At 39.6% G+C, this 13,373-nt stretch overlaps 1 protein-coding gene across 1 annotated transcript in view; it reads right to left on the bottom strand.

Annotated features, from left to right (window-relative positions):
• The window catches only part of pcsk2 (proprotein convertase subtilisin/kexin type 2), a 33,637-nt gene extending 24,716 nt beyond the window's left edge, over positions 1 to 8,921 (bottom strand). Inside the window, exons 1-3 of the mRNA XM_059359319.1 lie at positions 8,789 to 8,921; positions 3,900 to 4,601; positions 2,006 to 2,110 (exon numbers count right to left, since the gene is read on the bottom strand). Coding sequence (XP_059215302.1) covers positions 2,006 to 2,110; positions 3,900 to 4,085 — 291 coding nt within the window. The 5' untranslated portion in view covers positions 4,086 to 4,601; positions 8,789 to 8,921. The remainder of the gene's footprint in view (positions 1 to 2,005; positions 2,111 to 3,899; positions 4,602 to 8,788) is intronic.
• Positions 8,922 to 13,373: the final 4,452 nt, after the last annotated feature.

Here is a 13,373-nt window from a genome sequence, read left to right as displayed (position 1 = left end):
CAACCTGGAAGTTAGCACCACCCTGGTTCACAAAAAAGCCAATGGGATTTTTATATTGGATCTTGGCTAATTGTGTGATGTTTATGATACTTACATGTTTTGATAAGCAAGATAATCTTCACAAATGAACACCACTTTAATTACTTTATTGCCAGGGGTAGGAAGCTAACTTTAGGCTATAAACAAACAACACCACTAAGCTAACAATTACGCAAAATGTTCCTGACTACTTGTTAGCATGCACCTTTGTTAAGACAAATCAAAGCTTCAAAATTCACGAGTTGAGTATTAACTAACATATTTTATGTTGTGGAACAAAAATCTCTTCGGATTGTGTTAACCACACAACTTATTTCAGCCGTCAAACCAACAATCCGTTCAAAAATCTGCTGACTAAGAGTTGAAGATAGTCTAAACATGGCAACTTATTTCTGAGTTTTGTTCAGGAAATTCCTTCATGCTTGTTTAAAGGAAAGCTACTTTTCCAAATTGATGTTTGCACAATACAACAAAATCATCTTAATGCTGAACATTTAGCGACTAGGCTAAATCATGTCATGGTACTTTGTTTATTCATCTTATTGAAATGCTTCACAGGAATGCATATAAACACAAATGGTAAAATACAAAAAATGTAACATAACAAGGAGACACATTCAAAGCCATATTTGGAGAGAAAAAAAAATCCAAAACTATCAGCAAAAGGCTAAACTTTATAATTGAGTTTTAATAAGTGATTTTGAGCTGGATATTGAATAAGTGGCATTCCACAGGGTTTTGAGCTGCTCTGATAGCAAAAACACAGTCACTTTATTTTTCCTGAGAACTAGACAGAAAAAAAGTTGGAAAGCACCGAGGATCTTGCAGCTATTATTACTGTATGTCTGCAGTGTAGTCATATAGCTATATAGCTGGTATATAGCATACCAGACCATATGTATATATTTACGTCTGTCCTTTTTTCATTGATCCTATCTGACTGAAGTTTGTGCAAGTTAGAAGCTATGGCCCCGATAATGGCTCAGTATTAAACTATCAGTATTCAACTGTGGTGTGTATGGATAAATATGTGGCGCTGTCCGTGGTGCTGAAGCAGTAGACAAATTTGTAATTGTGAATTTTTCTCTGAGTCTCTCTTGGGTATTCTCTAAAGCAAAGCCAATGGTGTACAAAATGCACCAAGGCCACCTTCTTATTAAGAATTAACAAAAAGGCCACTGTGCAAATTAACCAAAACTCATTAAAATTCACTTCTGAATATTCAGGTTTTAGACATTTTTAGACACATTTTCATTTCAGATTGAAAATTTAAATTAATTTGTTCAGTTGGTAGATGGAAACAGTAATTTATTATCATTGTGAGGATGGCACAAATGATTTCTTGTTACTGGCTGAACATCAGTCAGTGTTTGACTTGTCAGTTGCTATAATGAATGCTACAATCATTTGAGACCAGTGCTCCTGACATCCTCATCATCTGCACACCATAACATTTTTTCAAATGCAGAAAATACACTCTATACCCCGAGAGTCATTATCGTGCATTAACATCAGCATGATAAAGCAATAGTCTATTCATTACAGCCTCTCCCTGCTTTTGAATTTTAATTATAATACCCTCATTCTATGTTCTTATTTCATCTCTAATAATATGTCTATTTTAATGACACTGGCTCCTCATTACAGTTAGTTATGTATTTATCTGGTGGCTTTTGATGTCATTTGGTGTGCCCCCGGTGCGCTCTGTTTGCTCTGTGTACCTTTGGTGTTTTCTGCATATCAGAAGCTGTAATAAATATATTTGGAGTTTTGCAAGTTAAGTGCATGGTACTGGCTCATTTTACTGTTAAAGCCCTGATTCTGCACAGTATTCTGCTTGGATGCGAGCCTTAATACAGCCATTGTCATGCAAAGTGAATGGAGAGGCATGCTCTTCTGGGCACATTCATACAGTAAACACACAGCATGCTTTTCTCAGTGTGCTTCTCTCTGTGTGTCTGCTCACCCTGCGGTCTTTTTGGAGCCGCTGTCTGCTGCGGGCACTGCGTTTGCTCCGCCTCTTTGAAGTGTCCTGAGGATAGAAGTGAAAGAGCCCCTCTCCAAAGGGAAGCTGGGTAAAAATAAAACAACAACAAAAGGGAATGATCAGGAGCAGAAAGAGATGAGAGGCAACACAAAGGCAGCAATCAGAAAGTGTGTGAATTACCAAAACAACACATATAATAGATTATATAGGGAGAAGGAGAACAGGTTATCTTCCAGGTTGGAACAAAAACGCTGATTATCTGGCTTTCAATGAGGCTCTGTTTGAAGGCAGTGGAGAACAGTGCTGGAATCAACCATAATAAATCACAAGGGGCAGGGAAATGAGATGCATCATCCAGAGCTTTCCCTCTGGCTCTGTGCACAGATTAAAGACCCCCTTATGCTTTAGTAACAGCCAGGGTACGGGTCAATCCTCAAAATAAACGCTTTCAGATGCGCCTGTCAGATCTAATGTGAAAATGAAATTCTCATGGAAGGACAAGGATTATTCTTATCTCCCACTGCTCTTTAATTTCACCGTTTTTGCCCAAATAAGAGATGGAAGCTCATGTATGTGATACAAAAATACAAAAGCTGCAAATCCATTGAATGCTGTTTTAGTAATTAAGGTTTTTTGAGTATTGGCTGATGGCAGATCTCTTCCTCTCTCTTTTATCTGTCTTTGTGCTCACATTTTTATGCATGTCTCGGTTCTGTGCCCCGGTCTAGTTAATTAGGCAACAATAGAAGATAATTCAGACGACACAGACATTGTTTAATGATGCATGTCCCATTAAGACAAATATAGCTGCGTATTACATAACCTGGGAGGCAGTGGATGGGGTTGGAGGGGGGCCTGATCTAGTGCCTACAAGAAAAGGAATTGGGGATGCTGCACACCCACCACACAGGCATCACATTATGATGAGTTACAGATTGAAGCAAGGTTTTGTTATTGTGAAGGTAAAAAAAAAAAAAAAAAATCCCAGTTTAGAGCAGCGCAGACACCTCTCTGTTCACGCCTCACTGGCTAAGGCTCTGGCCAATTTCACCCACACATTTATTTTGACATGTGACGAGCTGCACACACTGTCAGGGAATTATTTCCATTGCTCTGCCATAAACGGCTTGTTACGTTCTCTGGCATGTTGTGATGTGAGCTGCATTTGTCAAGCCATATTATCTCAGGTGAGTAATAGTTCCATGTGTGCAGGGAAGGCCATGTTTGTCACGATATGCAATGTAAATACACTATGTACTCTGTGTGAGGGAGCGAGATAAAGGTGTTTTTTTTAATCACAACTCAAAGTTCAATTTCGTGTCAGTAAGCATGATTTTCCACAATGAATAAAGACTGAAATATATAAAATTTTCAAGAAGTAGATCACCCCTAAACTTCACAATGTGAGAGATGTCATGTTAACAATAGTAACAATAAAAATAAAAATAATCTTTTATAAAACAAAGCTTATTTTGAGTTATAGGATTTCTAGGAATGTGTTTTAATATGAAAATGAATTAGGCCTGGGCAGCTTTGACTCCCCAGGGCCATATAGGCCAATTGGCAACCCACTAAACAGGGCCTGTATAGAGTAGGAATGACGTCATCAATTAAGCCAAAGTGTAATGAAGTCAAACCAAAATAAAAGCATGAAAAACCACAGTATAATTTTTTGACAATAACAGTATTTTTTCACTATTTCTGATCGTCAAAATGGTTATAAACGTTGCCAAATAGATTTTTTTAACAGGAAATGTAAATATTTGGTTTGCAATAATAAAGCATTTGGTAAAGTTTCTCATAAAGAGAGAGAAAGAAAAAAATAAGCCTTTAATGGCAGCAATGCGTGACTATTTTATTCGAGCATCCCTACCTTTCGGGCACTCTGGAACCCATGTTGTGTTGCAAGTTGGTGCGCCTCATCCTGTGCGTCCTCATGCAACTGAACCAGGAGATGGTCCGTTAAGACTCCGTCTGCAGCCTGCGTCGCGAGCAGCAGCAGCGCGTTTATCAGCACTATAAATCCTACGGCTGTCCCATGTCGGGGAGATCCACGCATCGTGTCTGGCTTGTGTCAATCCGCCTGTCTGTCTGCCCGTCGGAGTGAGATCAGTGTGCGGGATGCTCCTCGCTAAAGATGGGAGGAGGAGGAGGTGGAGGAGGAGGATGATGAAGAGGAGGAGGATGTAAAGGGGGTCGAATCAAAGCTTTTGCAGACGCATCTCCTCGTCGTGTGCTGCTGAGACCACTGGAAGTTGTAGCCTATTTCACCGAGGTGTAGCCGCTCCTGCTGCGTGCTGCGAGTGGGGAGGTTTTGTGTTTGTGGACCAAACCTGCATCCTCAGCTTTCTATCTCTCTCCTCTTCTTCCTCCTCCTCTCATCTGTAATTCATTTACCTTACTCGCTCGGGTAGTTTTCTGCGCATGACGTCGTACCAATGGGCTCCGGCGGGTGTGTCAGGTCGCTTCCTGCCCCCCGGATGAGCTCGGGTACACTTTTCAGCACCTTGGAGAATTCCTCCCATCACCCTCAGAGTTGATGGGAATTTTATTGATTAGTATCTGGAATGAAGGGCTGGAATGAAAAAAAAAAAGGCTCACATAATATCCCATGGGGATTATAGCGTGCTATATATAGCTCATGGTGACCTTTATGAAGAAATACCTCTTTAATATTAATGTAGAATTCCTATAGGCACACTTGTACGATATTACCTGCAACAAAAAAAACGACACACTGTATACCTCCATGAGCAGCCTGACCTTCTCTGTGTAGTGGAATGTAAGAACGGTCCCATTCGAATGTAATTGGTCATTTGGATGTGAACAGCAGGTTGTTCCCTGCAAAAAGACTTCTCATACAAAGGCTGCTCATTAAAGGACTCCGGCTCCCCTGCTCTTCTGCTTCCCTGCTGCTATACGATACATGAATGAGCCGCTGTACACCGATGTAACAGTGATGTGCATATGTGATAAAGTGGAGAAATTAGTTCCTGTTAGTGTGATGTTACTAATTTCCCCTATAGAGACATGGTTTGGTGAAAAGGGGCATATATGCTTACTGCTACACAGCTGGCATACTGAGCTCTTTCGGTTCCGGTGTTAGGACTTCACAGTGGTCACCTAATGTGTCATTGCCCTGGATTAAATAAAGATGCCTCCAGAGCCCCTTAATTCAGCGGCCCATTTAGAAATCAGCAGGTTATCCAATTAACAGAACTGTGTATGTGCTTTTTACATAAGTATGTGGACTGAATGCAGGATGTTTCTAATTATCCTGCGATCTTATAAACTGCAGCTAAAACAAGATTCACAAAACAGACCTGCTCATCTCTCTGGCCTTTATATTACAAGTATTTAGTATTGCAAAAACAAGAGACAGCTTCGTAAAATCAGTTTCAATTCTGAATTCACTGATGAGAAATTATTAGTTTTCCTGATCTGCAGTCATGCTGGCATATTATTTCACTTGTTCAGTGAAATGTGAGATAGAAATGTACATGGAGAGAATAAGAAAAGCCTCATGAAATATGGATATTTTATGAGCTGTGTTTTGTATTTAATGTGTATATCTCTACTGAGTCAGTATGGACCTCTTTAAAAGATGTGAATCCATCATCATAATGGTGTACTGTCACATGCACTGTGCACTATTACATAATGTTATTAGAAAGGTGTGGTAACAAGGAAGCACAATAGCATGTGGATGAGTTATCACAGAAGTCTGGAAAAATAATGAAGGTGGATTTTCTATAAGTGGATCCGCTTTTACTAATCACTGTTTCCATGCTCCCTGCAGACCTCTTCCCACACTCTGCAACTCTGCAGCCCAGAGATTATTTATTTAGCTTGGGCAAGCCAGCGTCCTTCCCTTCTCCATCAGTACAGCGTTCCTCACTGCTGGGCACTCGTGACTGATCCACACTCGTGTTTTGACTGCTGATTCACATGCACTGCATCCCCTTCATCATATGTTGGGAAAACCTGTTAAGAAAAGCTATACACCGTGTTCTGCTTTTGGCCGGTTAGGGTTTTTTTCTGACAAATCACGGACAATTTATGTTGAGAGAAGCGTGGGAGTTTGTATGCCTTTAAAGCTGCTCCATCTCCCACTGTGTCAAGTAATTCTCCAAGACTATGAAACCTGTGCTTTAGGCAGGTAAGCCTGTAATTTTTACTGAAAGAAATGGGCTCAATTTGACATAGTGGAAATAATGTTACTTGGTTGTGCAATATATAATCAGGTTGGTTATATCATATTCATGGTATTACTCAGCGAAAATTGTTCCTGATTTACAAAGAAAGACTGGTTGTTGATCAACTAAGTAAAGTAAATAAGTATAGGACAAAATGAGGATCTATTACAAGCTAATACCTTCCTACTTTGATGCGCTTGAACCTGATTTAGAACTGATTTCTATCAGAAAAAATGGCTTGTTTAATTATTCATCCATGAATAAAGATTTGAGCTTCAAGGGTCAGTCTTGACCTTGAAAATGGCAGTTTGACAAAAAATAATTCTCAACACAAGGTCCATCTTATGTGCTGTCTTTGAAGCTTTCATTATGGCTCGCAGTGGGTGGATGAATAAGAAGACATTTCAATTAAGTACAAAGCAACTTGGGAAATACCTAATAAAATAGTTTGGATTTAAGTCATTTCTAAAGCAGATGCTTGTTATTCATTGGCTTTAATTCAATGTTTAAATGTCACTTGATCTTACTAAACTGCATTATGAGTATAATGAGAGCGTTTGCAGTGATAGTTGAGAGTTAACCTTGGATGAATCAGATTGTGAAATTAGGATTTTCAAGTTAAAAAAGTAAATATGATATATATATTTATACATACATATAACGATTACCACACAGTAGGGGTCAAGACAGTGGGTTTAATCATCCTGTGCCCTTTGAACTCCCTCATCACATAAATAAACTAGAATTACCACCTTTCAACCAGCCAAGTTGCTGTTTCCATCCACATCTGACCAAACTCATATAGCCATGACAGTGGCCAATGCTTCAAATGTGGACTTTGCTGTAAAGGAGCTACAAACTCTATAAATGAGATGCTCCACACCCATCTTTAACCCAACATCAAATAAAATCTACACAATCAACACAGTTTCAAGGTGGAAACCCAATTTTGTACACCCAAATTCAGTGACATATGCTCACAATCTCCCCTTATGTTCCTGAATTAGGAGACTGAATAATGGCCAGAAGAAAAAAAATGTAGAAAATTATGATTTTACATTGACCTTTGACCCTTTGGATATAAACTTATATACACATTTGGCTTCAGCTGTGGTCTTCTAGACCAGCGGCTCTCATCCAGGGGTCCAGGGATCCCCAGTAATTCCTTAAGGGAGTTCCAGGGGGTCCTCGGAAAAACAGGGAATAGTTTATTTTCACTATTTAATTTTACAATAGAAGTGAGCCCAATGTAAGTAAGATTCATAAGAGTGACTATCATAGGAAATGAATGGCCTTATCCAACAAACAAGCAAAACCTTCCCTGAAGCGAAATACGCTTATATATCCAAATTCATAATTTTATCCTGTTAGACATCTTTTTGACACTTAGAGTATGAACTCCTGAGTTATAGGCAAAAAATGTTTTGTGAGGTCACAGTGACCTTTGGCCTTCAAAATCATGTGGTTCATCCCTTCAGTTTGTGCTAAATTTGAAGAAATTTCCTGAAGGCGTTCCTAAGATATTCCCATTCATGAGGTACGGACTTATGGATTTATGGACAGATGGACGTATAGAGATGGACAGACATCCAAAAACATAATGCCTAGCTGGTGCCTAATGCTTCCCTTGCAGAGCAAAGAAGACTTTTACTGCAATGGAAATGTTTCAGTCCTCTCCATCTTTCCTAATGGCTTTGGGATCTTTTTTTATTACTTTAATGTCCTGTGAAGCCTCGTTTCAAAGATTGAATCCTTTGTAATCTTTTGTTATGCAATTTGCAGACTTCATTGGAAACTGAATAGTCCATTACAATAGTCATAATATCTTCACACAGCAGCACTCACTGTTATGGGATTTTATTCCAAATAAACATACAATATAAAAATATTATGGGTTGATTGTTTATTTAAAGCTTCGGAGACTTTTGGTAATTGGACATTTACAATGTTGTTTCATACTTTATGATTAGGCAGATCAATATTAAAGGGCTCGTAGAGATGACATTATATTAATAGAGTTGTTGAAATGTGTGGGTGTGTATCTGCGACAGTGTTGGAGGAGGAGCACAAAAACATGGGTCTTTAATTTTTCATATTAGCCTGAGGCGAGAGTGGATGCAGGCTGCATGTCAGTGTTTCTGCTGTGAGTTTCAGTGGAAACAGGAGAGATTAGACCTGCGGCTACAAGCTGTGTGTGCATGCTTATCACACAAGCTGATAAGCATGTACACACACACACCAAAACACAAGGATCACGAAACCATGACAAAGCCTCTGCAACCTCTGCCACCACGCTTTCAACCGGACTGGAATTGTTCACTAGCTCTCAGAGAAAAGAGTATTGATCCTTCACCCCTGCAGTGTAGTGTATTCAAAGCAAACTCAAATCCAAAAACACTCAATATGTAAGCGACAAAGCTGCTTTCATGCATTTTAAATGAGGAGTTTATGAATAGTTTATGATTAAAGAGAGATCTCATTCCTCTGCTCTCATTTAGATGCTGATTTAACCAACACTCTTTTAAATGCAAACATTCACTGAGAGAGCAAGTCGGTGCAAACTTACTTGGAAATCTTCAATTGGAGACCTCCGATTGGAGCCAACATTTTACAGTTTCTCTCTATCAGTGTGACAGAAATTAAGAGCAGCGCTGAGAAAGGCAGAGATAAAAACAGACAAAAGCAAAAGGCCTTTCTTATCCCTCCCTGTAGTTAAGCTGTCATTTCAGAGGCAGCTCCATACTCCACTGCTCCGTCAGTGCCAGCCAGTGCTGTGGGACGGGATGTCTCTGAGTGAGTGGGGGATTGTGGGTACTATATCCGCATTGATTGCAGTGCGGATAGTGCTGGGAGCTGCTCTTCTAATGGTTTCATTCGCTCTCTCGCCCTATCTCTTTCTCTGTGTCTCTTTGCTCCACTCTCTCTGTGTCATAGCAAGCCTCTGCCTGCCTCTGGTCCTGTGAGATAAGAGGCCGGCCTTCACAGGTAGACAGATATCAAAACACACAGACTTTTCTGGTTTTCATAATGGCAGGGGGTTGACAAGTGATGACATATCATTACCCTGGTGTCATTCAATCATTCAATTTGGCTTCAGCTGTGGTCTTCTAGACCAGAGGTGCTCAACCAGGGGTCCAGAGATCCTCAGGGATCCTTGAGGGAGTTCCAGGGGGTCCCCAGAAAAATAGGGAATAGTTTATTTTCACTATTTAAATTCCAATAAGGGCTACACGGCGGTGTAGTGGTTAGCACTCTCACAGCAAGAGGGTTGCTGGTTCGCCTCCGGCCTGCGGTTCTTCTGTGTGGAGTTTGCATGTTCTCCGTGTCAGCATGGGTTCTCTCCGGGTACTCCGGCTTCCTCACACAGTCCAAAAACATGCACTCAGGTTTAATTGGTGACTCTGGTGATAGTCTGTGATTGTCTGGAGACCTGTCCAGGGTGTAACTCGCCTCTCGCCCAATGTCAGCTGGGATCGGCTCCGGTTAAAGCGGTTAAAGATAATGAAAGAATCTACAATAATTATTCATTATAATTAATAATTAATCTACAATAGAAGTAAGTAAGAATCATAAGAGAGACTATTTTGATCATAGGAAACGAATGGCCTTAATCATATCTAGCAAGTAAACATTTTTTAAATCAAGGTCCCTGAAGCAAAATCTTGTCAAATGTCAATGAATGATGAATGACATTGATATACATTGGATCACTGACTGGGAGTCAGTTAATTTCATTGACATGAAAGAGGTTGAGAGAACTACGCCGTTAAGCATAGACTGTATGTAAGTGGTAGACAAAGTGTTGTCACACATTGGCTTGTGGACTAGTTTTGAAGTCTGGAGTTTGGCATCATAGTTTTTGTGGGACCAAAAAGGAACGTATTTGGACAAAGCGGGGGAGGAAGTTGTGTTATTGCCAACCTCAAAAGCTTTCTCACTAGATTAAGCAACTGACGGATTTTATTTCTAAACTAGCTACAAAATTAGTGACTTATTCAGACCATCAGGGAAATAATGGAAAAAAATATTATATTGCAAGTAATTCTCATGCATGCTGCTCAGAGGATTCACAGACCACGACTCGTCTGACAACAGCACGTGTTCTCTCCTCTTGAACTGTGCACTGGCAAGCAGACAGGCAGTCAGCCGACATTACCACTAAGCTTAATGTGCAATTAAGTCACTCATTTGCAAATGAACGCATGATGTCATCTGGCAACTTTTAGTGTCTCTTGGAACTAGTGCTTGCTACCTTCATTGGGAAAAAAAATTGGCAACACTGGGAGGGCTGTCAACTAATAGCTGACTCCTGTGAGTGTCTTTTAGTCCAACTGAAAGCTAAAATTTGTATGCAACCATCATCTTACAATTTCATTTCATTAATGGAAAACACACTGTAAAGGGGTCTGTGTATTTTACTCAAAATGGGACCATGATTTACAAAATGAACACAATGCTGCATTGAACACTTCAAGAACACTTGAAACTAGCGATTAAAGCCATAAACTCATGAGGAAAATGGTTATTTTCTCATTGACTTTCACACAATCGGACTTCTTCTACAACCAGTGTAGTCGCCCCCTGCTGGCCTTTAACATAAATGCAGAATTAAAGCATTTCAGGCTTGACTTCACTTTTGACTTTTTTTCCCTTTACTGCAGTGAAATTATTCTTTGATCAGCCGTATGCTTTAGTTGTGGACACCAGGAAGTAATAAATACCAAGCTCTTTGCATAAATTGATGCTCATTTAATATGTTTGCCCAGGAGATGTAAAGTCTCCTAATTGTGATATTGGAGAGTAATCTTTCCATTATGCTGCTGTGGAGTTTAATTGCAGCTGTTCTACAAGCAGATTGGGCTATAACACTCTGTACAGATCTATTACGTCCACCAGGCCAGCTGGAGAAGCAGGTAGCAGGGAGCAGGGGGACATCATGAGGTTATGTTGGGCCTGATGTGCTGTGAGGCGTAGCAGACAGCAAGGCCAACTCAGGTGGAAACATCGGCTCGATTTGTCATGGACCACGTAACTCAGCGCAGAAGATTAAATTGAACTCATCACTCTCCTCCTTCCACACTCGCCCTCAACTCTTATGTCAATCTGCCCTTTCTCTCTCCTTCTCCAAATCAGACTATCATTTAACATTTCCTCTCCCCTTTATCTCCTAAAATGGTCATGTTGCCATGTAAGAACTGTTTACATCCCCCCCAGCACGACTGGGCAGTCTTAGGAAATACTGTCCTGTTGGAAACAGGAAATTCAGGTTACCAAGTCCCGTAGCTTTCACTTAAGAGGTGTACTGCTGTGATGTTTTGATTTTTCTCTCAGCAGGGTGGAAGTAAATATGGACAATATTGATATTTCTGCCTTCCTTCTGCTTCACCTAACCTTGAGCATAATAACCATTTAAGTATTGTAAAAGGTAGAGATATTAGAGTCTATCGTGTCGTTTATTAATAAACAGGTAGGTTGGGGTGACATAATGAGCAACGCCCACCTCATGCAGCTCAACATGCAGCTGCAGCTCAACAAGTAATCCATTGTTAAGGTGCTTTCAGGGGGGGAAAAATTGCCATCACCACCTCCATTGTTTTGCATGTAAACACAAGGTCAAGTAGAGGGAGCATGGCTGCCATTGTCATGAATGTGCATAGCTCTCTGCAGTGCATATTTATATTGGTTCAACTTGACGCCTAAAAAAACATTTTAAAAAAATGGTTCAGCAGCTGGTTTACTGTTAATTATTCACCAGCAGAGAACAGACAGATTGATGAAGAGAAATGGTATTGGAGCAATATTAATTTGAAAGTTTGGTTATCCAGTCTGGGACGAAAAAACGATGTTGAGTTAGAGACATAACTTACCTGAATTCTAAGCGAAAGCTTGCTCTATTAGCTGCAGTCATGGAAAAAATTATTAGACCACTGTTTTCTTAAATTTGTTGTCCACTGGATTGCCTGGTATAACTAAAGGTACATTTGTTTGGACAAATATAATGATAACAACAAAAATAACTCATAAGAGTTTAATTTAAGAGCTGATATCTAGCCATTTTCCATGGTTTTCTTGATAATAAACAATATCATTATCAAGAAAACCATGGAAAATGGCTAGATATCAGCACGTAAATTAAACTCTAATGAGCTATTTTTGTTGTTATCAATATATTTGTCCAAACAAATGTACCTTTAGTTGTACCAGGCAATCCAGAAAACAAGGGTGGTCCAATCATTTTTTCCATGACTGTATATCTTTAGCTGTGTCACAGTAGGTACATGGCAGCAGCCTGTGGTAGCCGCTGATACAGAACACCATGCGATACAAGAGAATAGAGTTAGTGCCACTATGTGAAATCAGTCTCAACTTGTCTTGATACTAAAAACTTTATATAAGACAATCTGTTTATTAAAATGTATACTCTGAAAAGCAGTGAACAAATGTACAAGCCTTCATATTGTTGTTTCACCAGCTCCATGTTTTATTCACCAACCGGAGAAGATAAACTATGCAATTGTTTTCCTTTCCGGAAGAACAGTCATTTCTTCTTTCCACCCGGCTCCTTCTATAAATCCCTGTACAAATGAAACAAACTCACTGGGTTTGTGCCAAGACTTAGCATCAGTACGGAGAAAAATGTCCTTTATTATAAATGGTCTGTGGGAAAACAATCCACCACTATAGCTTGTAGCAGTGCACACAGCTTTCCTGCAAACAGCACAGGGTTCACTAAGAGCGATGGTACCACCTGCTTTGTTATTCAAAGCATATTCGGAATATAAATTTAGTTTAATTGGAAAAGAAAAACAACTGTGCAGGCAAAGATTATGCATAATCACAATAATTATTTCCCTCTGTGTATTACTTATTCCAAAGTGAGTATTCTGTGATGCCTAATGAATGCACCACCTAGGAGGGAATAAAAAGACTTGCAAATTAACGTCAGAGATGAATCATGTTCATCAAGACAAAAAAATAGATTTCGATTAAATTAATTAGCAAACTCACTTACACTTAAAAATAAAATAGACATTTAATATGTATATACCAACTACTTGCATCCTAATTATGAAAACTTTTAGTGAATCCATGTCACTTCAATTACTGGGACATCTGAACCTGATCCTATCATTTAATGCCTTTCTCTTAGT

The sequence above is a fragment of the Centropristis striata genome, chromosome 20 (assembly GCF_030273125.1).
Source record: "Centropristis striata isolate RG_2023a ecotype Rhode Island chromosome 20, C.striata_1.0, whole genome shotgun sequence".
Classification (NCBI taxonomy): domain Eukaryota; kingdom Metazoa; phylum Chordata; class Actinopteri; order Perciformes; family Serranidae; genus Centropristis; species Centropristis striata.
Note: the sequence above shows the minus strand (reverse complement) of the source record. Positions and strands in the feature narration are given on the sequence as shown.